We start from the raw sequence: 25,075 nt of genomic DNA, 5'->3' as shown, positions 1-25,075 counted from the left end.
CCGGAGCCTATTTATAAAATGCATGTGCATATCTGTAATCAGGCCTAACCTGTATAGGTCCTATACGTGTGTGTATTTGTGTATGTATACATCCTCTCAATCACAGCCTTGCTTACAGGTTTGCAATATATGTATTTATAACCTCTGTATCATATTGTCAGTTTTGCCCGTTGACATCCTTTCAAATGCAAGTTATAAACTACAATCGACACTATTAAAGCTGCATTGTTTTTGGACCTTGATGCCAGGATATACACATTTCCCAGAGATGATTTAACATAGTTTGTTAGGCAAGATAAACATATAGAATTGATAGAAACTATCTGTCTTTAAATCATTTCAGATGAGGGAGTGTGTGAAGGTGTGTCCTGACATGCAGAGACGTTTGGAGTACATTCACTCCCTACAGGAAACACTCTGTAAGAACTGCAGGAGGATGAGTGCACAGGAGGAGACGGTGGAAGAAAAGGTCTGCACTGTAGGAAGAGTAGTTTGATGCTGTCATTTGAGAGAGCTTTTTTCACACTGCAGTGTGTGTGCTTCTTCGTTTCAGATGCTGGCCTTGTGGGATGGCTTTATTCTGCTCCTAAAGAAAGCAGACAGTATTGTGTCTCGGCGCCTTCCTTCAATGGCGAACGCATTGGACGCAATGTTCTCAGTGCTGGCCTGTGACCTTAAAAGCACCGTCTCTAGAGCTACAGTTGGACCCTTCATCGACCCGAACCAGGACGCTAAAGAGATGGTCTCCAAACTGAGCCACATGTGTGTTCATGTGCAGAATCTCAACGCAAAGCTGGAACAACTCAGCAGCAAAAGTCAAAACCTTCACGGTGAGATATGTTAACTTTAAACAGGAAGATAAATGAAGCTTTTGGTCCTATAACAACCAACAAAACGGTTCCTGTATATGTTTAAAACAGCTTACTCTTATTATGTTTGTTTTCCTCCTATTAGAACATCCAAAGGATTTGACCATTTTGACAGCAGATGTTCAGAGGGTCAAAGCCCGTAAAGAGGTGTGGGAGGTGATATCTGCGTACTCAACATGGCTGGAAGAATGGAAACAGCTGCTGCTCACTGAGGTAACATGTCACATGAACCTCTGTGTTATTGGCATATGTTGGCAATGCATTCATGCTGATGAATAACTGATTTAGGACTTCTAAGCAAATCAGTTTCACTAAAATGGGTTGTGTTTATATTTATGGAGGAAAAGGTCCTTTGTTTTCTTATAGCTATTGTACATTTAATGAAATCAACACATTTCTTTCTGTCAGGTCGTGATCTCAGAAGCTCAGGGGAATATTGCCAAGTGGAAGGAGCAAACTCTGTCTTTAACAAGCATCATACCTACCCATGATGCAGTTCTGCAGGAGGCTTTAGGAAACCTGGAAAGTTTAGACTATCACGTTGAGGTCATGGCCAAACTGCAAAGCCCCACGCTGAAACACAGACACTGGAAAGACATTTTCAAAGGTCAGATACTTTGTTCAAACTGGAACACGTGCATTCAAACACAGCATGTTTAACTCAAATACATTTAATCTGACAGGCATGGGTCAGCTGTTTGTCCCAGAGAAGAAGGTGACTGTCGCTGAACTGATGTCTCTACCACTTGAAGTTCACCAGGAACTAATCACCAAGGTGAGATCAGGAGATTGTTGAAAACATCCAAAATAAGGAGGTGCAGCAGTGAGTCCTAAAGCCTGGAAATGAGTCAGAATTTTAGCAAATCTGGTTCCCTGGCCTCTCATCTTTAGCTTAGCAGTGGCGACATGAAGTCATGTGACCGTGCTGTAGTTCCTCTATAGCCCAACATTAGCCTCCTTTAGCTTAGCGGTGGTGACCTGAAGCCATGTGACCGTGCTGTAGTTCCTTTATAGCCCAACATTAGCCTCCTTTAGCTTAGTGGTGGTGACATGAAGTCATGTGACCGTGATGTAGTTCCTTTATAGCCCAACATTAGCCTCCTTTAGCTTAGCGGTGGGGACATGAAGTCATGTGACCGTGCTGTTGTTCCTCTGTAGCCCAACATTAGCCGCCTTTAGCTTAGCGGTGGTGAGGTGAAGTCATGTGACCGTGCTGTAGTTCCTCTATAGCCCAACATTAGCCGCCTTTAGCTTAGCGGTGGTGACCTGAAGTCATGTGACCGTGCTGTAGTTCCTTTACAGCCCAACCTTTACTGTAGCTTATCGGTGGTGAGGTGAAGTCATAAAGTGGTGTTAATATGTGGAGATTATCCTGCTGTACTAAACGTTTGTTTGACACAATCCAAAATCACATGGGGAAATCCCATTGGACCAGGGAGATGCTGCCTTCAGGGTCTAAGACAGAAATAAGACACCCCTTCACACTTATATTGTTCTTATGCTACCTGTTACTCTTTCAGATATGTAGGGAGGCACAAGCAGCATATAACACGGAGCAGAACTTAATAAAGCTTCAACAGGGATGGAAAGCCAGACTCATCCAGCTGGCTAAATTCACTCTGCCTGTTTGGAAGCATCTTAAGCCACGACATGGATTACCAGAAACAGAGAAACCAACAGAGGGCCCAGTCTCTACTCATCAAACCACCAATCAACACTCCTGTAATGATCCTAGACTCGTCCTCATTGGTGAGAAACAAACAAGTTACACCTTGTGTCAAACAGATGTGTAACATCAACACTCAGTTCACAGTTTGCTGTGTTTGCTGTGTTTTCTCACGCAGGTCTGGAGACACACTTTGCTGAGATAGACAGTGATTTGATGACTCTGTCCACCATGTTGAAGTCCCAACACAGTGAGGAGTTCGGGCTGCAGATGGAAGACTTGGTGCAGTCACTGCACCATCTCGGTAAGGTGGAGATATTTAACCAAAGAGAACATTGGCATCCTATTGGAGGAACAGTTTGAACATTGTTATGTCCTTTTTGTTTTCTGTTCATTATTAATAGGTAAGCTGCTTTGTTTATTTGAAAGATACCAGCAGCTATGGGCTTTCTTGACCAACATGTTCCATGAAACATCCTTGAGTGTGCAGAGAGAGGATCTGGTATGTCATCATTATATTGATATGTAATGTATCACAATTTTGAAATGCTATGAATCTGATTGCACAGCTTTTTCCTCTCAAATAAATGTTATTTGACCTATTTTCTTCACAGCTGGAGAGATTCAAACCAGTCGACGAGACGTCTAAGGAACTGATGCGGTCTATTTCAAGTGACCCTCATCTGTGGAACTTTGTTCATCCCAACATAACAAATGAAAGATTCCATGGTGGAAGCCTTCACCAGATTCTCATTGATGGCGTTTCTACAATGGAGGCCATTTCCAGCCAGATGTCTGACCTCCTGGAGACCCTCTGTGCACAGTTTCCAAGACTGTGGTTCTTAAGTGATAGGGAGAGGATGCAGCTACTCTCCTTTGAACCAACGCCTTTCACTCTGCAACCCTTTGTACGCAAATGCTTTAAAGGGATAAGTTGGCTAGAAGTGGACTGTGAAATTCCAACTAATCAAACAGGTGTGAAGATCTGTGGGGCTACATCTGAGAGCCACAGACAGATGAAGGTGCTGGGGTTCTTCGGCAGCCTCCATGAGCACATTACCTTTACGTCTCCTTTGGAACCAAATCCCAACGCCTTGGGCTGGCTTTCTGTCTTTGAGAAACAGTTAAAGTGGACCCTGGTGCAACTCATGAAGCAATGTGCTCCTGTGAGAAACCAGCTTGAACCACCCACTGAAGATGTGCCATGTGATAAAGAAGTAAAAGACATTGTATTCCTCATTGCTGAAAGGACAAAAATACCCATACCTGTGTTGGACCTTGTGTCTGAATACCCTCTTCAGTGTCTGCTGGTGGCGGAGGAGGCAGTTTGGTGCAAGTCTGTCCTACAAGCTTTCCAAGAATCAAGCCGAGCGACGTTAAAGAACATAAAGGTATACAACTCTGCAAAGCTGAAAACCCTTGGGCGTTCCATAAGGGATGGACTCGCAGGGTCTGTGGTGTCTAAGTACCGGATGAATTGTATGCGAGCTTTGGTGCAGCTTACAATGAAGCATGAACAGCAGCTTGCTCGACTCATGGAGGTTCAGAGTGTTCCAGAGTCCTCTTTCGAGTGGCTTAGTTTCCTGAAGTATCATATAAACTCAGAGGACTGTAGTCTGACAGAGGATCCAACATGTTACGTGGATGTTTTGGGCCATCGACTCCAATATGATTATGAGTATTTTGGTCCAGAAGATTGTGTGACGGGACATACTCCATCCACAGATCGGGCGATACTGGGGGTTCTCCTGGCTCTGACAAGCTACAGGTGTGGCTTTGTGAGGGGACCTTGCATGTCTGGTAAGAAAACAACAGTGGTCCAGTTGGGAAAAGCGTTGGGGAGACATGTTGTCAACGTGCAATGTTGTCCAACCATGAGCCCCGGTGTTGTTCAGAGGATGCTGTTGGGTGCTCTTCAGACTGGAGCCTGGCTTCTGCTGGACTCTGTAGACCTACTACCACAAGGAGTTATTTTAATGCTGGGGCAGCATCTATTTGACATCCAGCAATCCTTCGCAGAGTTCACCAAAAAGGAAAATCAAAGACTGAATGAGGAGCCAAAGGACTGGAGTGCTGATGGGGTCGCAATATGCACAAACCTGGATTCAGATTGCCACATGGTGATTGCAGGGAAAAGCATTTCTGCCAGACCAAGCTATGGATGTGTTGTCATCTCAAACGGATATTCATCTGAGGTTCCAGAGAGTCTGCGATGCGCTACCAGACCTATTGCATTAACCCATCCAGATTACAGGATCATTGCAGAAGTAATGCTGACTTCCATTGGTTTCTCAGACGCTGTGTGTTTAAGTCAACGTCTGGTAGAACTCATCAGCCTGGCCCAGGATTCCCTCTGTCTGCCTGGTTTCATCATGGACCACCACAGCTGCTGTCTAGTCCTCTTCCAAAAGATCCTCTCTGCTTCTGAAATGCATTTCCAACAAAGTGTAAAGCAACGAGAGGCATCTGATGAGGCTGCAGAGCAAACTGATCTTGCGCCTTCAGAAACTATGACTGTCAGAGTGGATGATAAGGACAGAAAAGAAGCTGAACAGTCCTCCAGGTTTCACAGTTCTCATTTGTCCATTATACAGGGATTAATGGAGGAGACAGCTATTGTCAAAGCCATTCTTTCTGTCTTATTACCTGTTCTTTATGAGCACAAGAAAGCCTTGCAGTTCTCCGTCCTTCTCAAGGAAACATTCCCTATAGCATGCCAGTTTCCTCTCTTCCAACAGTACATTGAAGAAGAAGAAAAGACTCAACTTAAGGATGCACTAACAGAAGAATTGCAAAGGACATGTTTTCACGCCGACACTGGAACAATGAGCAGCTCTCTGAGACTCTACCAGACCATGAAACTCTCTCCAGCAGTTATACTCATAGGCCCTTCAGGCAGTGGAAAGACAACCTGTCGCTGTGCTCTAGCTGAAGCACTCAATCATCTGGCTGCTAAGACAGAATGTGACAATAGGATTGAAGGAGATAGCCCACAGACCTCCACCTGGAACTCTGTGGAAACTGTGGTTTTATTTCCTAATGCCATGTCCCACGAGGAGCTATTTGGCTGCTTCTGTGAAAAGAGAGGATGGCAAGATGGAGCTGTTGTAAAGGTGCTGAGAGATTCACAGCCACCAATCTGCAACAATAAGCAGAAAAGTGATCGGACACATAGATGGCTGGTGATGGATGGGAATCCTGTCGGGCGACCCGGCTGGTTGGACTACTTAACTACAATGTGCAGTCCTCAGGACCAGTTTCTGTGCCTGTCATCGGGGGAAATACTGCCATCCCAACCACAGCTTAAGCTGCTGATGGAGGTCACTGATCTAAGTGGTGCAAGTCCCTCTGCAGTGACCCGCTGCAGCCTGGTGTATTTCTCTGGTTCTGATCTGTGGACGACTGTGTGGAGGAGTCAAATGGATGCTCTGTCTTTTGAGCACCAACTGGATCAAGGAACCTTGAACATGTGGAATCGTCTGGCTGAAGATCTTTTCTCCAACACGCTTAGTGCTTTAACCTCTGCAATTCAAAGTGAAGGAGGATCTCTCAGAAGCATGGAGCACGGGATGAGAGAAATCATGTCATTTGTTCGGATCCTACGAGCCCTTCTGCAGCATTTTGGAAAGGATGTGGAAAAAGCTGAGGCAACACCACGAATGGACAAAAAAGGTATAACCTGGACTGTTGAACACAAAGTCTTATTCAAGATAAGGTAGTAATAATAAATCACATTTATATAGTGCTTTTTATGGTACTCAAAGACGCTTGAGACGTAGTGAGTTAGCTCATTACTTTATCACCTATTCTTTCCACCAGATATACAAGACCTGCTGACCAGAAACCTTTTCCTGGTGGCCTATATTTGGGGATTTGGTGGACATCTGCATCCTTGGTAAGACAATTATTGTGTTCTTATCAAAATCATGCCATAAATAATCTATTTCGGATCTTATCTCAAAAATCCCCCAAAACAATATTTGTTGCCATTTTTTCTTCATATACTTTATGTGTTTCAGCCACTGGCCACGGTTCGACTCAGTAGCTCGTCAAGTGCTGTTTACCTGCCGATACAGAATTGTGGTTCCTGAGGAAGAGAGTGTGTTTGAGCACTTTTTTAACATCGACAGCAAGACATGCCCCAAGAACACACTGCTGACAAATTCCATCCCTCCCCAGGTCTGTCCAGAATGCTCTTGTGTAGTGAAAGACAGCTATATAAGAATAACTCTGTTCAAACATCATAACTAACACATGTCTAAACCTTGTTATGTAGTATAGGAAGTGTGCCTCTCTGCTGAACATCATGTTGGAGGCCAACCAGCCGGTGCTGCTGGCCGGAGAGCCCGGTTCTGGAAAAACGACATTGTGCAGAATGTTGCTGAGTATTGAGAAGCCACACATTACTCTACCAGCCAGTCCTCTACTCGGCTCCAGAGACCTGCGCACCGTACTGGAGACCATCAGCTACAGAAAGGACCGCAGAGAACCTCAGGGTCCCAACGCACAACAGACAAAACTGCTTCTCTTTGTGGAGGATTTGCATGAAGCCCCCAGAGGTGAGTCAGGACATCACATCCAGGATATTTTGTGTGAAGCTTCTTGAAGTTAATATTTCTATTGTTCCTGTTAAAGATGTTTTTGGGAGGATGTCTACGGCTCTAGAGACGCTCCGACAGAGTGTCTCGATGGAACAGATTCTAACATTTGACGGCTACAACTTCAAGTCATTAAGGGCTGCTTCCCTCAGCTACATGGCCACCTGTTGTGCCTCTGGATCCCACAGTGCAGAGATTTCCTCCAGGCTCTCACGCCTGTTCTCCATCTTTGTGCTCCCTAGCCTTTCTATGGACGTCATATTGTCCATCCATTCTCCTCGGCTAAAGATGTGGCTCACAGAAACACCACTTAAGCAGAGTGCTCAGGATATGGCATTCTGCATCATCACTGCAACTAAACACCTGTACGATGCAGTGTGTGATCAATTCAAGCCTAATGTGCAGAGGCCCCATTTCATATTTTCTCATCATGACCTGCAGAAGGTGTTTAAGGGGATGTGTCTTTGGCTTCCTTGCAAAAAAAAGGAGGCACCACTACCACTCCTACCAGAGTCAGAAGCAGTCCTTAACATCGCACATCTGTGGATGCATGAGTGCCGGCGCACGTTCAGTGACAGGTTGTGCTCGGAGGATGAAAGCCAAACTCTTGGATCACTCATAGCCAAGACGGCAACGACTCACTATGGAAGTAGGACTCTGTCTGGAAACATTACGTCAGAAGAGGCAAGCTTAGAGACTCTGCAACCCCAGATTCTTCAGCACATGGAGGACAAACTGGCTAACCTTGTGTTTGGTCCAGATCTCTCTGAGGCTCCAAAGAATCAAAAAGACAATTCTAATGGTAGCTCTTCTTACCAGGGCCGAGACCTCGAGGTATTACTGCAGCAGCTGCATGCCTTCATTAGCAGGAACCACGAAGACAAAGGACAGGAAGTTGATTATAATATTTCAAATAGATGCATGGTCCACAGACAGAGGGTGGGTCAGCTGTTACACATCCTCCGGGCACTGCTGATACCCGGAGGACACGGACTGCTGATTGCCTCCAGCAAAGGCACAGGTCGTAAAACCACCGTGCGTTTAGCTGCCTTAATAACCGGCTACCAGCTAATGGAGGTGCATCCTGGGAATGAGGGTGAGTTGCATGAATCCTCAAAGAAGCTGGGGACAAAACGAGAGTGGATGGAGTCAGTGTCATCCTACTGGTCCATGAAGGAGTCAGCCGGCCCGTCAGAGAGGAGCTGCTGGTGTTGATGGCTCACCGAACACAGCCAGGACTCTACACCGAGGAGCTGAGGAGCGTAGTTTCCAGAACCACTGCTGTGAGGAACTCAAGAAGATACCTTGTGGACTGCTGGATGTCCGAGAGGTAAGAGAAACGCACCCCAGAGTTGGTCGTTCTTCATGCTAGATTGCCACATTATTTAGGTCTAATTTAGAGACGGAAGATCTGGGCTTTGGAAATGTGATTAATTGTTAATCAAGTTAAAACTTTTTCAGGTACTTGAGCCAAATCCACAGAAATGTGCACGTGTTCCTGGTGCTGCCCTTCCCCGGCTCTGACAGCAGAGAGGTTCCTGCAAACAATGGAGCCCATGGACTGACTGTAATTATGTATTCTCTCTCATTTCCAACACCTCACTAAACCAGTGTACCTGTAATAGAATAACACAAACTGTACTCTTTGGACCAGTTGGAAAAGTCCGCCTGAGGACAAACTCTTAAAGAGATTCCAACCATCACTAATTAACACATCAAATATCATTTAGGACTTGAGATGCACTCAGTGTTTGGTCTTTTATTTCTACATCTTTTCTTAAGACTTTAATTCACTAAAAACTGTCAATAACATGAATCAATATTATCAAGCTGGTTTACAATATTGTATATAATCAACTGTAGACAATGTGTTGTTGATGTTTTGGGGGGAAAGGCTCTAAGTGCAGGCTTAGCCATCAAGTAAATATCTAATGCCATCCTTTCAGGCACAGCTGCTGAAGGCTCTGAGCCTGAGTGTCTGTGTGGAGGTTTACCAGCCGTGGTCCGGACTGTCTCTAGTGGAAGTCGCTGTTCAATCCCTCAAAACAAAACCCCATAAAAGTCAGTCTACACTCCTTTTGATATTAACCTTTATTACTGTATTGCTGTCCTGAAACCTTTCCCCTTTCTGTCATTTAGCAGAGAGAGACAACTCAGAGGCCGGCCTGTCAGCGGTTATGGCAGCAGTCCATCAGTCTGCATGTCAGTATGCATCTGTGCTGCTCAGAGATCAGCCGTTCAGCCCTCAGACCTTCCTGGAGTTCACTTCACACTTTCATTACCTCTGCAAACACCTGCACACACAGCAGCAGAGCAGAGCCAACAGGTACATATCCCTCCAGGTAGTTGGGTGAAATATTTCCCTCTGTGTCTGTCCAGTATTTGATTTACTGCAGCTCCACTTTAACTGTGAGAAACAGACAAATATTAGGGAATGATCATACTAATCTACTAAATGTCTGATATGTTATCCTTATCTTTTATATTAAGGAATAAGGCACCTTTGCAAAGGGGGTCAGTACCTCTTTAGTATCTCAGAGGGATTCTGCAGGGACTGAATGCCACACAAGGATGAAACATGTTTTATATATATCTTTATAAACAGCTTCTGCATCGGGAATTCTGTGAAGAGAGGCTCGCAGCATTTGCCCTCGAGTGATAATAGGAATGAAACTATAGACACAAACTGAGCCGATTGAAGGCCAGGTCACACATCTTCTACAATAAAGAAGTATGTGCACCATCGTCAGCGAGATCAAGCGACTGTTCTTCAAGAAGTCAATAAGTTAGAGGACTTTACTGATGCAGTCCTGGATCAGATTTAAATCCACAGGGATTTTAGCCTCTGCAGACCATTTACATGCACATACGCCTACAGAACACACTACAGAAAGCAGAATAGGGCCTCTTTAAAAGTGTATCAATTGGAACTAAATTAAATGTAGTAAAATGTGTTGGAGTAATGTTTAATTGGATTTCAGTAGACTGTCCAAGTCTAAATGACATGTACTTGATACCCTGTAATGTCTGCTTAAAAACTAAACACACAAAGCTGGTTTACAATTACTCTCTATATTTCCCAGATTGGCAGCAGTTCTGTCCCGTTTGGATGCGATGAACGGCTCAGCTGCTCGGCACAAACAGGACCTGGTGAGACTGCAGGAGGAGGTCTCTGAGGCGCAGCAGGTAATATTCTGCAGCTCAGCACATTCAGCCGGATCAATATCCTGAGCGACGCTGCAGCAGTATCGACTTCCAGCATTTCTGTTTCGCGGGTTATTTTTCACCTCGGTCAAAAATGATTTAAACAACTGGGTGAGCAATGTATTCCGAGGCTGGGGGACGAACTGGGAAGTCTGTTTATTCATTTCCAGCTGAGAAACAGAGACATGCCTTTGCGAGAGATCATGTTAAAGCAACCCTGCACTCCTCCGTCATTATTGATGCATATTAAGTAGTATTCACCTCTCATATGTTCACTTCCAACACGACATGTTCAGAGGTTTATAAAAGCTGAAGAACATCCTGGAGATATTGTTTATTCATTTCCAAATGACTTCAAACATAAACATGTATGTATTTGCATCTCATTCTAAAGTAACTCCACTTTCCTAAAATAATATTTGAATATTCAGTTATATTTACCAAACACAACATCATCTTTTGTGCATTTACAAGTTTAAATATCTGCATGAAATGTATGAAATTACCTTTCCAACATGGAAGAAAAATGATTTTAAAAACCCTGTAAGTAAAATATGTAGATGTTTATAGAGGCGGAAGAAAATACTGGGATTATTTCAGATTTATTTCAAATTGAGTGACTCTTAACAGCAGCATTTATTTCTTTGCATCTCATTTTTGAAGAAGAATTGATGCTATATCCACGCTTGCAGATCCTTAATCAAAACTGCAATTTGCATCATCTTTTGTGCAAATTACAGATTAGATATCTGCAAAAATGTACCTTTGCAACACGTTAAACATACTTGTCTTCTTTAGTGCAGGTACAGGTTTTATATCTGCATTTAAATGTCTCCCTCCTGCAGCGTGAGGCAGAGCTCCTCTCAGTGGTGGATCATCAGAGGATCCTGCTGGAGGAGGCGCAGGAGAAATGTGTCGTGGAGGAGAACGAGCTGTACGACCTGGAGGAGCAGATCAGTCACGCTCACAAACAGGTGAACACTTCATGTCCTGGTCATTAAGATCTGCATCCAAAATCATATAGACCATATAACAGTTACAATGTGCAAAAACGACTGGAACTATAATTTATATTCAGTTGAGTTGTGTGAGTTTAATCCACACGACCACCTACAATACAATTAATTACAAGAGTAGAACTTTTTTTTTTAAGGACATTCGATGATCAGGAGGGTCAGAAATCTACGAGAAAAAGCTTTCGATTAACAAGATCACTTTCTTGTTCGGTTACTAATTCAATCTCAGATAAATGACTGACTTTAGCTTTGAAAATGTTGAGGTTTCTCTCAGATTTTTAACAACCCCCTGACCCTGGAAATGTGGAAATGTATACATTTACTTAAATGGACCTGGTACGCTGCCATAGATTCCTCTGGTCCTCGTGTCCTCAGGTGGTCCCGGTGCTCCTGTCGGGCCTGAAGCTCTTCTCCTGTCTGAAGCCTTGCGACCTGGAGGAGGTGCGTCACTACAGAGATCCTCCTGAGGGAGTGGTGAGGGTCATGGACGCCGTCTGTCTGCTGTTTCACCGTCCGCCTGGCTGGGAGAGTGCTAAACAGCTTCTGGGACAAGCCAACTTCTTCCTGGTGGGGAGAAATGATATTGCAGTCATTTTTACAACATCTCAGCTGTGTGTCTCCAACTCTATTCGTCTTGCTTTTTCACTGCCATCAGCCTGCCGGGGATTGCAGATAAGATTAGACGTTATGGCTCAGTGTGGTGCATTTACATGTTGGACTCTTTGGCAGGAGTTGGAGTTCTTTGACCGCCGCAGTGTGACGGACGAGCGACTGCAGCAGCTCGCTCAGATGGTCCACAGCCCTCAGTTTGTCCCGGAGTCGGTGCAGGAGGTGAGCCGAGCCTGCGAGTCTCTGTGCCGCTGGGTGCAGACGGTGTACCAGTGCTGCTGCATGCAACAGCAGCTGCAGCTGAAGCAGCAGCTGGAGGCCACGGCCAGAGACACTCGAGCACAGCTGCACCGGCTGGACCTGCAGAAGGAGGAGGCCAAACGGCGTCAGGAGGAGGTGAAGCTGCAGCTGCAGTCGGTGCGAGAAGATCTGCTGGAGACCGTGAAGAGGCTTCAGACAGCGGAGAGGTCAGAGAGAGCGGCTGCTGCTGCCGTGGAGAGGATGCAGAGACACGTGAGGGAGTGGAGCGCTGCTGCTCAGGTAACACAGAGGAGAATCTGTGCCGTGTTTGTGATGCAGCAGTTTATCTACATGCTTTCTCTGTCTCCTCAGGACTCGGATCACCAGACGTTATCCGGAGACGCTCTCCTCCTCGCCGCCGTCATCTCATACCTGGGCCCGTTTGGACCTGAGACTCGCTCCGAGCTGCTGAACAGGTGGAGGGGTCTGTGTCGGACCGGAAGCATCAACATAAACCCAGACGACCCCCGGACCCCCCTGTTCCCCCCCACTGCTCCTCCTTCATTCCCTCCACTGGGTTTCCCCATCCCAGTGGGGGAGAGGCTGCCCCTGGGTCAGGTGTTAGGGGTTCTGCAGGACTCTCCGCCCCCCGGCAGGATGCTGGTGAAGCTGCTGCTGTGGGGGGGCAGGAGGAGCTGGGTGCAGCGCTGGCCTCTGCTCAGCGACACCCAGCAACATCTGGATCTTCTCTCTAACAGCTGCAGACACACAGGGAGGAACTCCAACAGGCTGGGGGGTTCTAAGAGAGAGGAGAGAGAGAGGGTCACTCTGGAGATGGAGTGTGAGGCCGTGCTTTCTGCTGATGATCCCGATCTGATGGACAAACTGGACCAGGCTGCAGAGAGAGGTGAGTTAGTGGATAGAAATATGATCATCAGTGTTCAAGGAGTCGTTCTTCCAGCTGTAGCTCACTCTCACTCTGTGGTTGTGCAGGTCTGACCGTCCTGGTAGCTCACGTTGAACGATTGACTCCCACCCCTCAAATCCTGGACAGATTAGCCCGTCCTGCAGGATGTTTCCTCCCAGGGTTAAGGCAGCGTGTTCAGCCCCCACACCCTGAGTTCTGCCTCCTCCTCAGCACCAACCTTCCTGCACACCTGCTGCACACAGGTAAGATGGGTCATGCAACAGTACAGGGGAGTTGTCTGGGAAAATCGCTACATGTTTTCTTGCTGTCGTCCTGCAGAGATCCATCCGTCTGTCCTCTCACTGGTCGGTGTGTTGGACCTCTCTCTGGGCTCAGCAGAGATCCAGCAGCTGATGCTGACTCAGCTTCTGCAGGCCGAGAGGCAGACTCTGCTGAATCGGCACTCACAGCTGCAGAGTGACAAACAGCTGCTGCAGGACAAACTGATCTCAGAGCAGGTGAGCAGAGACGCATTCAACAACTCACTGAATGAATCGGCAGAAATGTAACTTTAAAATTGTTGATAAATGCTGAATTTATAGTGAATTGTGAATTTTTTGGGGCAGAATTGTGACTTCTTGTGAGATTTTCTGAAAAAAATCGAATAATTTCTTGTTCAGATTTCTGACTTCGCAAAAAAATCACCTTTGATCATTTCTCATTTGCCAAATTAAACACGGGAAACGACGCGCAAAAGCCCCGGAGCAGAGGCCTGAAATATGCCAGCAGATTGCCCCAGGACATGTGTATCCTGCTGCTCATGTTGACTCTACTTTCTGTCTCAGGACGCTCTGCTGGACTCCATCCTGCACAGCGACTCCCCCCTTCAGCAGGAGGTGTGTGAGAGTCAGGAGGCGATGCAGCGGCTTCAGTGCGACCTCCAGCTGCTCAGTGAGGAGCTGCGGCACCTCGACGTCCTGCTGACCCCCACGCGACACACGGTGAAACTGGCCGCTGCTCTGTACCAGGCTCTGCAGGAGGTGTCCCGCCTCTCCCCTGCTTACTGCTTCCCTCTGCGGGGCTTCATCTCAGCGCTGCAGGGGGCTTTTATTGTGGAGGGGTGTGAGACGGTGGAGCTCAGTAACCGGCTGGTGGAGCAGCTGCTGCGCCACTACAGACCAAGTCTCCACAGCCGCCATGTCCCTGCTCTGGAGCTCCTCCTCTCCACCGCGCTGCTCCAACACCGCTCTGCTCCAACTGTAATTCACTTCTTAACTCCTAATGCAGAGATCACACGGCCAGGATAATGGGATCCATAAAAGTGTATCTTCTCTGATCCTACCTCCAGCAGCTCTGCTCTGAGGCGGAGAGGGCGGTGTTCCTCAGGGGCCTCGAAGACGTCCCACTTCCTGTCACCAAAATAAAAGCGGGCTCCCTCCCTCCCATCTCTTCCCTTCTGCCCCGCTGGATCCCTCCTCCCATCCTCCCCCAGCTCCTCCTGCTGGAGAAGATCCCGGCCTTCAGAGGGCTGGTCTCCTCCCTCTGCTCCTCCCCCGCTCAATGGGACGAATATCTGCACAGGTGGGAAGACCATTAGTCAATTACTGTACATAGGTACACTTTTGAGGTACTTTACTTGAGTATTTCCATTTTGTGCTACTCCACTTTATTTTGAAGCGGGGGGGCAATGTTCTTGAGGTGGAATAAAGCTGGTTTACCTGAGGGAGAGATAGAGCTGGGTGTCGTCGGCGTAATAGTGGTGTTGGCAGATGATTTGTCCAAGTGGCAGGATGTAGATGATAAAGAACAGGGGACCAAGTACAGAGCCCTGGGGGACGCCGTGTGTGAGTGGAGCAGCGGTGGCTTCAAGGTTTCAAGGTTTCAAGGTTTTATTGGTCATATGCACAGCAGATACAACGTATATGTTGGCAATGAAAATCTTATGTCCCATGCTCCTCCAACAACTCTACATACATGGTGCAGATAAGATAATAAAATAGTGCAAAAAGAGAGAAGAATATTTACAGTAACAACAATAAAGATTTAAGGATGTGAAATATATACATATGTGGAATACATTGAGAGTATGTAAACACTTTACTCTGTTGAATGAGGAGGTATGGACAGATGCATATATTACGTATAACAGATGCATATGGCAGATATAATATATAGATATGTGTGTGTGTACTATAAACAGATGTGTATGGCAGATGTGTATAATATATATATATATATATGTATGTGTGTACTATAAACAGATGTGAGTAGACATTCACACAGCTCAGGAGTTCAGCAGTCTTATAGCCTGTGGTATACAACTGTCTCTGAGTCTGGTGGTCTTGGTCCGGATGCTGCGGTCCCGTCTGCCAGACGGCAGCAGACAGAACAGACTGTTGCTGGGGTGATGGGGGTCCTTTAATATCCTACCGGCCTTCTTCCTACACCGCTGGGTGTAGAGGTCCTCCATGGATGGCAGCTCCGTCCTGGTGATGTGCTGAGCAGTTTTCACCACCCTCTGTAGAGTCTTACGGTTGAGGGCGGTGCAGCTGCCATACCAGGCGGTGATGCAGCCAGTCAGGATACTCTCGATGGTGCACCTATAGAAGTTGCAGAGTATCCTGGAGTCCATGTTGAACTTCCGCAGCCTGCGGAGGAAGAAGAGCCGCTGTCGAGCCGTCTTGGATATGACCCTGGTGTGATGTGTCCATGTCAGGTCCTCACTGATGTTTACCCCGAGGAACCTGAAGCTGCTGACTCTCTCCACAGGAGTCCCGTCGATGGTGATGGGTGTGTGTGCCTCTCTCTGCCTCTTCCTGTAGTCCACAATCAGCTCCTTTGTTTTGCTTGAGTTGAGATGGAGGTTGTTGTCCTGGCACCAAGATGTCAGGGCTCTGACCTCCTCTCTGTACGCCGTCTCGTCGCCGCCTGTGATCAGGCCGATGACAAACGGCAAACTTGATGATGGTGTATGAGCTGTGTGTGGCCACGCAGTCGTGCGTGAACAGGGAGTAGAGGAGAGGGCTGAGCACACAACCCTGAGGGGCTCCGGTGTTGAGGGTCAAGGTGGAGGACGTGATGTTCCCCATCCGCACTGCCTGGCATCGGCTTTGCAGTTGCTGATGGAAATGATTTGTTGTTTGTACTCTTGAGAAAGAAAGAGTTTGATAATAATGTGTTGCTGCTTTTACTGAAGCATCTGAATCCTTCTTCCAGCAGTGAGCACCTCCCCTCCTCCCCCCCAGCTGTGGCGGGGCTTGTCCCCTGTCGCTCCCACTCCCACTTGACGCTGCTGCAGAGGGGGATCCTCCTGAAGACCCTCCTCCCCCACTGCCTGCAGGGGCTGAACCAGGCCATGGCAGTGTACCACCCCCCCCTGCAGGGAGGGAGGGAGGCCGCCCACAGCGGGAACCCCAAGGGCCTCTATCGTTTCCTGAGCAAACATGAGGGTCCCGTCATCCTCACATCAGCCAATCAGAGAGGGGAGGAGGGGACCAGCATTCAGCCTCTGAACCTAATCCACACACTGGCTCACTGTGGAGCAGACCCTCAGGTAAGACACTGTGGAGCAGACCCTCAGGAGACCCTCAGGTAACACACTGTGGAGCAGACCCTCAGGAGACCCTCAGGTAACACACTGTGGAGCAGACCCTCAGGAGACCCTCAGGTAACATACTGTGGAGCAGACCTCAGAGACCCTCAGGTACTCTGTTTGTTCACTTTTAAGTTACAGTGGACGGGTCAGAGCACAAAGACTCATCCCAGCGACTCTCGGGTGTGACCTGGGTGTCCACTTTCCCCGAACCCTTCTGATCCCTATGAGCTGCTGCTGTAATAATAGAGGTGAGTCCCCAGTGGAGTGCTTCAGGTGTTTCTAATTTGTTTCAGGTTCAGGTGAGAGTCATTTCCTTTGGATCTGTGTGGGACCGACAGCTGATCCTCTCACAGCTGAACACAGCGGCCGCTGATGGACACTGGTTAGTGTTTAATGACTGTCAGCTGCTGGAGACATGGGACACCACAGTCACCGCTCACATCAACCAGCTGATCTCCTCTTCTAGGGGTAGGGAGTCCATCAAACAGCCATATAAGTAGCTCTTCTATCAGCTGTTATCATTTAGAGGTTCTGTGTGTCTCCCTGTAGATCCCCCAGGGGAGCGGCGCCTGATTCACCCCTGCTTCAGAGTGTGGTTTATAACGCAGGAAAATAAATGCACCTCCATACCAGGTACATTTAATACTGATCCAACCAAGGGATGCAACTCACTGCTGCCCCCCCCTGCCACTACGCTGTTATTGTTGTTAGATATAGAGCGACAGTCTCCCACAAATAGCACACAACACAATCATTGAAAGCTTTTCCCCAGTCTGTGTGAAGGTGAGACACCAAAAACATGGTTTTCATGCACGGCAATCTAGAGATCTTACCTGTTCTGCTTTCTTAACATGTCGTCTTTCAGACGAGTGGAAAGAAAACATCAAACTCAACATCCAGGAGTTCAGACTTCTCCTAAAGTTAGCATTAGCCTCATTAGCATATTTACAAGCCAGTGGGGACGTTTCATGGTGATACCTGTACCCTGCTCCCCTGCAGTGTCTCCTCCTCATGTGTTCCTATCCCCTCCCAGCGTCAGTGCGGGGGGGTGCTCTACCCCTGGTGTGCTCCTCCTGCCGGGATCTGAAGGAGGAGCTGACCTGCTCCGTCCAGCAGCTGCACTCCTTCACACGGCGTCCAGGAGTCTCTGTAGAGAAGGTGGAGCTGCTGCTGAACGCTGCCGTCTTCCACTCTGTGATCCTGCAGAGACACCAGCAGAGGGGGGGGGGCGCACAGCTGGTGAGCAGAGGGCATAGTGTCTCATTGAAGAGTATTTGAGTGTGTGCCGGTCACATTCACAGTCAACCCACACATGATAACCCTCATCCTTAACTCTGATAGCTAAGGTTTCTTTCATTGGCTAAGGGACTTACGTCAGGAGTAAGGTTGAGTTATTGCAAGACATTTAGAAGCTGTGAACTCACAGAGACTTGTGATGTTAGGGTCACATTGTACACGGTAAAGCAGAAGAGGAGGAAAGCTAATTGGTCAATGGACTTAAAAAGCTCCCACTCAAACCAAGTGGACATTGATTGATTGTTGTCAGTTTAGTAGCTTTAATGATGTGTATATGTTCAACTATGATTGTGTTACTCATATATTTATGTTTTCAAAATGATCCCAGAAATCAGCAGAACCTCGGGTAATGTTAGATGTCACTCATTAAAGACTTCTGTAGTCTATATAACACTAAATACATCTAAAAAGGCACCTTGAATTTTCTACTTGCTTCTTAAAAACAACAGCTAACCATGATATTGTAAAAACATTCAACACATAAAGTTGCACACATTTGTTGGGGTTGTGCCAGACGTGATGAGAAGCTTCTAACTTCTTCTGTTCATGTCTTCGGCCCATTCTCATGAACAGTGTCGAATGGCGTTTTTTTATAGGAATTTTTCTCCTGCTAATTTGATATCTAAACATGATTCATGTCATGGCCTCAGTCCCACACAGGAGAACCTGGCATGCTTTGAACCAGAATGGGGTATTCATGGGAGTATTGTGTCTCACAGCACACATTTCCCCTAGCTGTTGGTAGTGGATACACCCGATGCTCAGAAAGGTGGCTCCTGCTCTCTATACGTCACCAACAGTGATGGTGGATGAGAATACAGCGATAAAACACAGAAAACCAGAAGCATGCGCCAGGAAAAAGGTGACGCTGTCCCCATCTTTTCAAACTTTACGCATCCGTTTTACCAACGCAAGTAAACAGCTCACAATGGCAAACTTGATATTGTTGTTCAGCGCTGTTTCTGTCATTTAAGAGGAAAACAATTGCTCTCGCTCAAACTGCTGAGAAGCTATGACGCTTTGAAGACAACGTGATATTTAATTTGGTATACGATCCCATGGGTCTCATAGGGTTAAAGGAACCTCAACTTAGACTTTAAGGACAATCTTAACTTCTGCAACTATCCACTGGATTCTGTATAGGGAATACATCTGGGTGATAAAAGAGTCTGTGTCTCTGTTCCTCAGGACTCAGGGTGACCTCCTCTCTCTGGTGGAAGCTCTGCTCTCTGTTTCCAGTCTCTGTCAGGATAAGACTAAAGCTGTGCAGTATCTCGCAGGTGAGGAAGCATCAGCAGGTAGACTCTCACTCCTCTTCATCACCGCTTTAACCTGCTTTTCCTTCACAGTAAACCTGGTGCACGGCGCTCACTGTCCTGGACTCTGCAGATCTGCAGGAGGTGGACAGCGTGGCTCAGATCTTCCTCGGAGGAGAGCCTCACTTCCTCTCAGATATCATCAAAAATGCCGCACACTCTGGTACCTTACTTCAGATTTCACAGGCTAATGGCTCTGGAAAATAATATGTGTGTGATGCGTTAACATTTATCTGAAAAGTGGAATAGAAAAACTTAAGTAAAGTACTAAGGTACATTTCTGTAAGTGCACCTTGATCTATGTCAGTTATCTCTAGGAGCTTTAATTCATTGCATGTTTTTTACATGTTTTAATTAAATCTAATATCTAAATTGAATGTGAGAGCCTCAGAAATAGCTCACTGCTTATGAAAGCATTTTTATAAACTCAGACTAAGTTTACTTCAGCGTTCTTTTTAACCAGGCTAAAACGAAGCCACATATCTAAACCGTGCGAGTAGAAAGGAGCCACTGGACTGTGTTTCCTGTCCTCAGGTCTGTCAGATCTTCTTCAGGTTTTGGACTCGGAGAACTTCAGCGACCTCCAGCTGCTGGGCTTCACTCCAGATGTGGAGGCTGACATCATCAAGAGCCAAAGTCTCCACCTGAACAAGCTGCTGCAGATCTCCCAGAGTCCTCCAGGATCCGAGAGGAGTTTCCGCACACAGATGACCCCCCCCTGCTCACTGCCGGCCTCCAGAGACAGACTGCAGGCTGTGCAGAGGTTCCTCTCACACTGGAACATCTGCACACACCCAGCCGGTTCTCCTCTGAGGGACTTCCTGCAGGATGAGTGGGATCAGCTCTCTGATTCAGTTTCCTCTCAGCTTCAGCACTGCAGCCCTCCACTCCTAGAGGTGTCTGACCTGGAGAGGAGGGCGGAGCTTCTGGCTGTTTATCTCCAACACCACACCTCCTCAGATCCCCCCGGAGCGTACAGACTGGCGGCTTTCAGAAACCCCCGAGGCTTCCTGCAGGCCCTGAGGAGAGAGGCTGCTCTGACACACCGCAGATACATCAGTGACATCACCCTGCAGTACCAGGTAACCCCGGCAATACAGTCATACCTACATCAGTGATTGGCTTGTCTGAATCAGAAGGAAACGAATGCTTCTGGTGGTTCAGTTTGCACAAATGAAAGGGTCAGAGCGGGGGCAGGAGCTTCTCTTCAGCCCAGATATCAAGTCATCATGTCCCTCAGTCCTTTCTTAGGCCTCAAGAATCTGAAATAATAACTATCTGCACCACAGTTGGATAAAGCTGACTAAACGTGCGTTTGTGAACCACAGGTGCTGCAGGTTGTGATTCCTCACTCTATTCTCCTCCCTCAGGTTTTGAGTGACAGCTCACACCCGGCCTCTCAGCCTCTGGATGCTGTGTATCTGTGTGGCCTGGAGCTGAGAGGTGCATCATGGGATACGCAGTCAGGAGCGCAGGATGGCTCTCTGCAGCCGGGTTCTCTGCAGCCGGGCTGTCTGCAGCCGGGCTCTCTGCAGCCAGGTTCTCTGCAGCCAGGTTCTCTGCAGCAGGGTTCTCTGCAGCCAGGTTCTCTGCAGCCGGGCTCTCTGCAGCAGGGTTCTCTGCAGCCGGGCTCTCTGCAGCCCAGGTTCTCTGCAGCCAGGTTCTCTGCAGCAGGGTTCTCTGCAGCCAGGTTCTCTGCAACCGGGCTCGCTGCAGCAGGGCTCTCTGCGGCCGGGCTCTCTGCCCCTCGTCTGTGTGAAGGCTCATGTTCGGAGATCAAATCAAGTAGAGAGGGGTTCAGATGTACAGGAAGTTCCTCCCCCTGCTGCCTCTCAGCTTCCTCTCTACCTCTGCCCGCTCTGCCTCCATGATGAGGGGGGGTCAGCAGAGGCTAACATCATCACTAGGATTCCCCTGCATGCTAAGCTAAGTCCTGTGTTGTGTAGCTTGAGGAGAGTGAGGCTGGTGAGTCTGCTCTGATGGACCAAAGTCATGCTATATGAGAAACCTTCGTACATGTTTTGTCGTTCCTGTGCCTCTTCATACGGTACTATCTGAAATGCTTCTGTAATGTTCTTCATTAAAATGTTTTACACAGTGTCATGATGTCGCTTTAAATCATTCTCTGTTGTGTCAGAGGCAGACACTCTCACAGTGGTAACGATTATAGATTCAACTTCAAAATACAAAAACACACCTTCAACTCGACTTGGACTCAACCACCGATGACTCGTGACTTCTCTAGACTTGAAAATGATTTCTCCCAAGCCCAAAGATTAGAGAGTCTGTGACTTGGTAAGACTTGGTAAGACTTGGTAAAAGCACTTCCAACTTCATGAAGTACTTTCTATCATCAGCTGGATTTCTGCTGCTCTTTTAAAAGCTGTTGAAACATACGTTGATGTGCAGCATGCATTATGGGATGTTTTATCATGATCCTCAGAAGAAGTGTGGCCTGATGTCTCTGTCCTCCTGCAGGTAACATGGACAGACACCATTATGAAACCTTTGAGAAGTTTGGCAACAACACTTTCCTGATTCATCTCGACAACGGCCGGGCGTGAGTATCTCCTGAGTGTGTGTGTGTGTGTGTAGCTCAAGTAACACAAGTTATCTTTAGTGTGTGTTAGTGAGCTTTCCAACTGAGTCTGGGTCTTGTTGCAGATTCGGCCGTCACTCCAAAGATGAGCCGTCTATCCTCGCTCCTCTAGAGCAGTGCTGCAGGTACAGACACTTTAAAGAGTCCTCTCCTGCTGATGTTCAGGTGTATATCAGTATGTAGTGTCTCTACTTTAAAGAGTCCTCTCCTGCTGATGTTCAGGTGTGTATCAGTATGTAGTGTCTCTACTTTAAAGAGTCCTCTCCTGCTGATGTTCAGGTGTATATCAGTATGTAGAGTCTCTACTTTAAAGAGTCCTCTCCTGCTGATGTTCAGGTGAATATCAGTATGTAGAGTCTCTACTTTAAAGAGTCCTCTCCTGCTGATGTTCAGGTGTATATCAGTATGTAGAGTCTCTACTTTAAAGAGTCCTCTCCTGCTGATGTTCAGGTGTATATCAGTATGTAGTGTCTCTACTTTAAAGAGTCCTCTCCTGCTGATGTTCAGGTGTATATCAGTATGTAGAGTCTCTACTTTAAAGAGTCCTCTCCTGCTGATGTTCAGGTGTATATCAGTATGTAGAGTCTCTACTTTAAAGAGTCCTCTCCTGCTGATGTTCAGGTGTATATCAGTATGTAGAGTCTCTACTTTAAAGAGTCCTCTCCTGCTGATGTTCAGGTGTATATCAGTATGTAGTGTCTCTACTTTAAAGAGTCCTCTCCTGCTGATGTTCAGGTGTATATCAGTATGTAGTGTCTCTACTTTAAAGAGTCCTCTCCTGCTGATGTTCAGGTGTATATCAGTATGTAGTGTCTCTACTTTAAAGAGTCCTCTCCTGCTGATGTTCAGGTGTATATCAGTATGTAGAGTCTCTACTTTAAAGAGTCCTCTCCTGCTGATGTTCAGGTGTATATCAGTATGTAGAGTCTCTACTTTAAAGAGTCCTCTCCTGCTGATGTTCAGGTGTATATCAGTATGTAGCGTCTCTACTTTAAAGACCACACTAATACCGCAATGCCATTCCCCCCCCGATCTCCCTCTCCTCCTGCAGGATCCGGCGCTCCACGTGGCTCCGCCTCCTTCTCCTCTCTCTTCCTCGGTATCGTCTCAGCGACGTGATGAGGGCCTCGCTCTCCCATGATCCTCTGCACCGGGCAGCTCCCCTCCTCACGCAGCCCCACCTGGCTGCTGTGGACCGCAGGCTGCAGGCGGTGCTGCAGACTGTGAGCCGCTGCCAGGAGAGGAAGAGGAGGGAGGAGGGTGAAGAAGATCAGGTCATATATGATGACATTGCTCACCTGAAGCGGGAGGAGTCTCCTGCAGGTTAGGACCGAGTCTGCTTGAGAGTATTTGAACATTAGCTAAATCCACATTAAGGAAACTATTTCTTTGAATTCAAACCAATGAAACAGTGTCACAGCAAAAGGAGACACACATTTTAAGCAATAAATCCATGTTTTCAAACTTATAAAGAGTTCTGTTTTATAGGAAGCAACGATGGAAACATCTTTAATAAACTGTGAAGACACTTTTATTTCCCAGGAAGCATTATGAGTAGAATCAATCCTTGGAAACATAAACGGGACATTTTGTCGTTGCGTTCTAATTTACTTGAAACTTTTTGGAGAACTCCACTTCCTGCATGTTTTTAATAAAAGTGTATAAAGGATTCTGTGTGTTTGGTGTGTGTGAGAGGTTTCTGCTGAGAGAGGAGGAGAGAGGAAGGTGGAGGTAAAGAAATGTTAGTCACATTTTAGTAAACGTTTAATAAAACGTCCAACATTTCAGATATATTTGTAATTTTTAAATAAATAATTCAAGAGAGCAACGAGTAAAGTCAATTATCTGGAGAAAATAAAATGCAGGACTTGAGAGGTTTTCTTTCCTCTAGTCTGAAAGGACACTTGTTGTAGAAGCAGAACAGCCAGAAATCTCACCTGAAAACATTCACAAATATTATGTTTGTTTCTAACTCAGTATTTTAGGCACCTGTAGTTTGTTTCCTTGAGTTCCTCGTACAGGTGTGAGTCTACGTCACAGGTAATTGGGCAGCAGGCTCTCCGTCTCCTCTCCTTTCAGAGCTGCCATCAATAATTCACCTCCCCCGGTCGTATCGATGGCAGCGACTCCCTCTTCCCTCCCTCCGTGTTCTTTCCACGAAAACTTCCCCTGATCAGCTCATTAACGACAGGAACCGAGAGGAGGGCTCCATCACTCTCACCAGGCTTTGAGAGACTGCACTGAGGGTGACTGAAGTTTGGATGGGAATACAACTCCTTCTCTGACGTTTCTTTGAGGCCTTTTCTTTGTTTTTACTTTATTGTGTTTGAAATTATCCACAATGTCCGGAGCCACCAGTGACCAGCTGCACAGATCCACTCTGACGGTGTATCTGGTGAGTTTGTATCATGTTTCAGTTTAATGCTAATGCTGTGCTCTCATTGGCTGTGATGTAGTGTTTCAAAATGTGTGAAAGTGCTATGATCTAACGTGGCCGTGTTGGAGGGATTCAGGTGAGTGTCAATAAAAGCTATAAATAAGCAAGTTTGGTTAGAGCTAAAGGAACAACTTATCTGTGTGTGTGTGTGTGTGTGTGTGTGTGTGTGTGTGTGTGTGTGTGTGTGTGTGTGTGTGTGTGTGTGTGTGTGTGTGTGTGTGTGTGTGTGTGTGTGTATAGAACCTGATGGAGCACTTTAATCCTGGCCTGCAGAAACTTGTTGCTTTAGGAAACAGCTACATCACGGCGTTCCGAGGTGAGTGAGTTTACAGCAGATAAATGTTCCTGCTCCTCTTGATTAAGTACCTCAGATTGTATAGAAGTCTATGAGAACATGATGATGATGTTATGGTCTCTATCTCTAGCTTCAGGTGAGCAGCATGTTTCATTAATGTCTCTCTGCCTGATAAAAAAAAGAACACGCTCATTCAGGGAAACCAGTCAGTATGGTGAAACTGTACCCACTGGCACTGGGCTGTTCCTAAACCTGGATCACATATCACATGTCAGCACTGACAGGATGAAGATGAAGATGATGAGGAATACAGGCAGAATTAATTGAACCAATTACAAGTATTTTAATTGGCCAGTTTGGGTAAAGTGTAACACAACAGGTGAACAGGGCTAGAGAGTAAAGAGACAGGAGGAGACACTCTGAGAGGT

General features: G+C 46.8%; 3 protein-coding genes and 1 long non-coding RNA gene across 4 annotated transcripts in view; 3 read left to right on the top strand and 1 right to left on the bottom strand.

Moving 5' to 3' along the window:
- LOC134862631 (dynein heavy chain domain-containing protein 1-like) overlaps positions 1-21,352 on the top strand; it is a 29,139-nt gene extending 7,787 nt beyond the window's left edge. The window contains 37 exon segments of the mRNA XM_063880639.1: positions 344-469; positions 554-830; positions 955-1,082; positions 1,278-1,476; positions 1,553-1,644; positions 2,390-2,393; positions 2,714-2,839; positions 2,940-3,037; positions 3,150-6,207; positions 6,355-6,430; positions 6,555-6,714; positions 6,812-7,094; positions 7,171-8,238; positions 8,241-8,463; positions 8,595-8,700; positions 9,080-9,194; positions 9,273-9,459; positions 10,217-10,319; positions 11,183-11,311; positions 11,729-11,920; positions 12,083-12,502; positions 12,575-12,963; positions 13,006-13,109; positions 13,196-13,372; positions 13,449-13,627; positions 13,955-14,359; positions 14,461-14,690; positions 16,326-16,662; positions 16,998-17,172; positions 17,254-17,337; positions 17,738-17,954; positions 19,189-19,280; positions 19,350-19,372; positions 19,374-19,479; positions 19,851-20,398; positions 20,687-20,872; positions 20,874-21,352. Coding sequence (XP_063736709.1) covers positions 344-469; positions 554-830; positions 955-1,082; positions 1,278-1,476; positions 1,553-1,644; positions 2,390-2,393; positions 2,714-2,839; positions 2,940-3,037; positions 3,150-6,207; positions 6,355-6,430; positions 6,555-6,714; positions 6,812-7,094; positions 7,171-8,238; positions 8,241-8,463; positions 8,595-8,700; positions 9,080-9,194; positions 9,273-9,459; positions 10,217-10,319; positions 11,183-11,311; positions 11,729-11,920; positions 12,083-12,502; positions 12,575-12,963; positions 13,006-13,109; positions 13,196-13,372; positions 13,449-13,627; positions 13,955-14,359; positions 14,461-14,690; positions 16,326-16,662; positions 16,998-17,172; positions 17,254-17,337; positions 17,738-17,954; positions 19,189-19,280; positions 19,350-19,372; positions 19,374-19,479; positions 19,851-20,398; positions 20,687-20,872; positions 20,874-21,296 — 10,845 coding nt within the window. The 3' untranslated portion in view covers positions 21,297-21,352.
- The window catches only part of LOC134862739 (extracellular serine/threonine protein kinase FAM20C-like), a 40,455-nt gene extending 16,944 nt beyond the window's left edge, over positions 1-23,511 (top strand). Inside the window, exons 9-11 of the mRNA XM_063880806.1 lie at positions 21,795-21,876; positions 21,981-22,040; positions 22,967-23,511. Of these exons, the coding sequence (XP_063736876.1) occupies positions 21,795-21,876; positions 21,981-22,040; positions 22,967-23,243 (419 nt within the window). The 3' untranslated portion in view covers positions 23,244-23,511. The remainder of the gene's footprint in view (positions 1-21,794; positions 21,877-21,980; positions 22,041-22,966) is intronic.
- The window catches only part of LOC134862804 (uncharacterized), a 148,424-nt gene that overhangs the window by 39,061 nt on the left and 84,288 nt on the right, over positions 1-25,075 (bottom strand). The window lies entirely within an intron of this gene.
- baiap2l2b (BAR/IMD domain containing adaptor protein 2 like 2b) overlaps positions 24,257-25,075 on the top strand; it is a 7,385-nt gene continuing 6,566 nt past the window's right edge. The window contains exons 1-2 of the mRNA XM_063880817.1: positions 24,257-24,310; positions 24,593-24,668. Of these exons, the coding sequence (XP_063736887.1) occupies positions 24,257-24,310; positions 24,593-24,668 (130 nt within the window). The remainder of the gene's footprint in view (positions 24,311-24,592; positions 24,669-25,075) is intronic.

Source organism: Eleginops maclovinus, chromosome 4 (genome assembly GCF_036324505.1).
Source record: "Eleginops maclovinus isolate JMC-PN-2008 ecotype Puerto Natales chromosome 4, JC_Emac_rtc_rv5, whole genome shotgun sequence".
NCBI lineage: Eukaryota > Metazoa > Chordata > Actinopteri > Perciformes > Eleginopidae > Eleginops > Eleginops maclovinus.
Note: the sequence above shows the minus strand (reverse complement) of the source record. Positions and strands in the feature narration are given on the sequence as shown.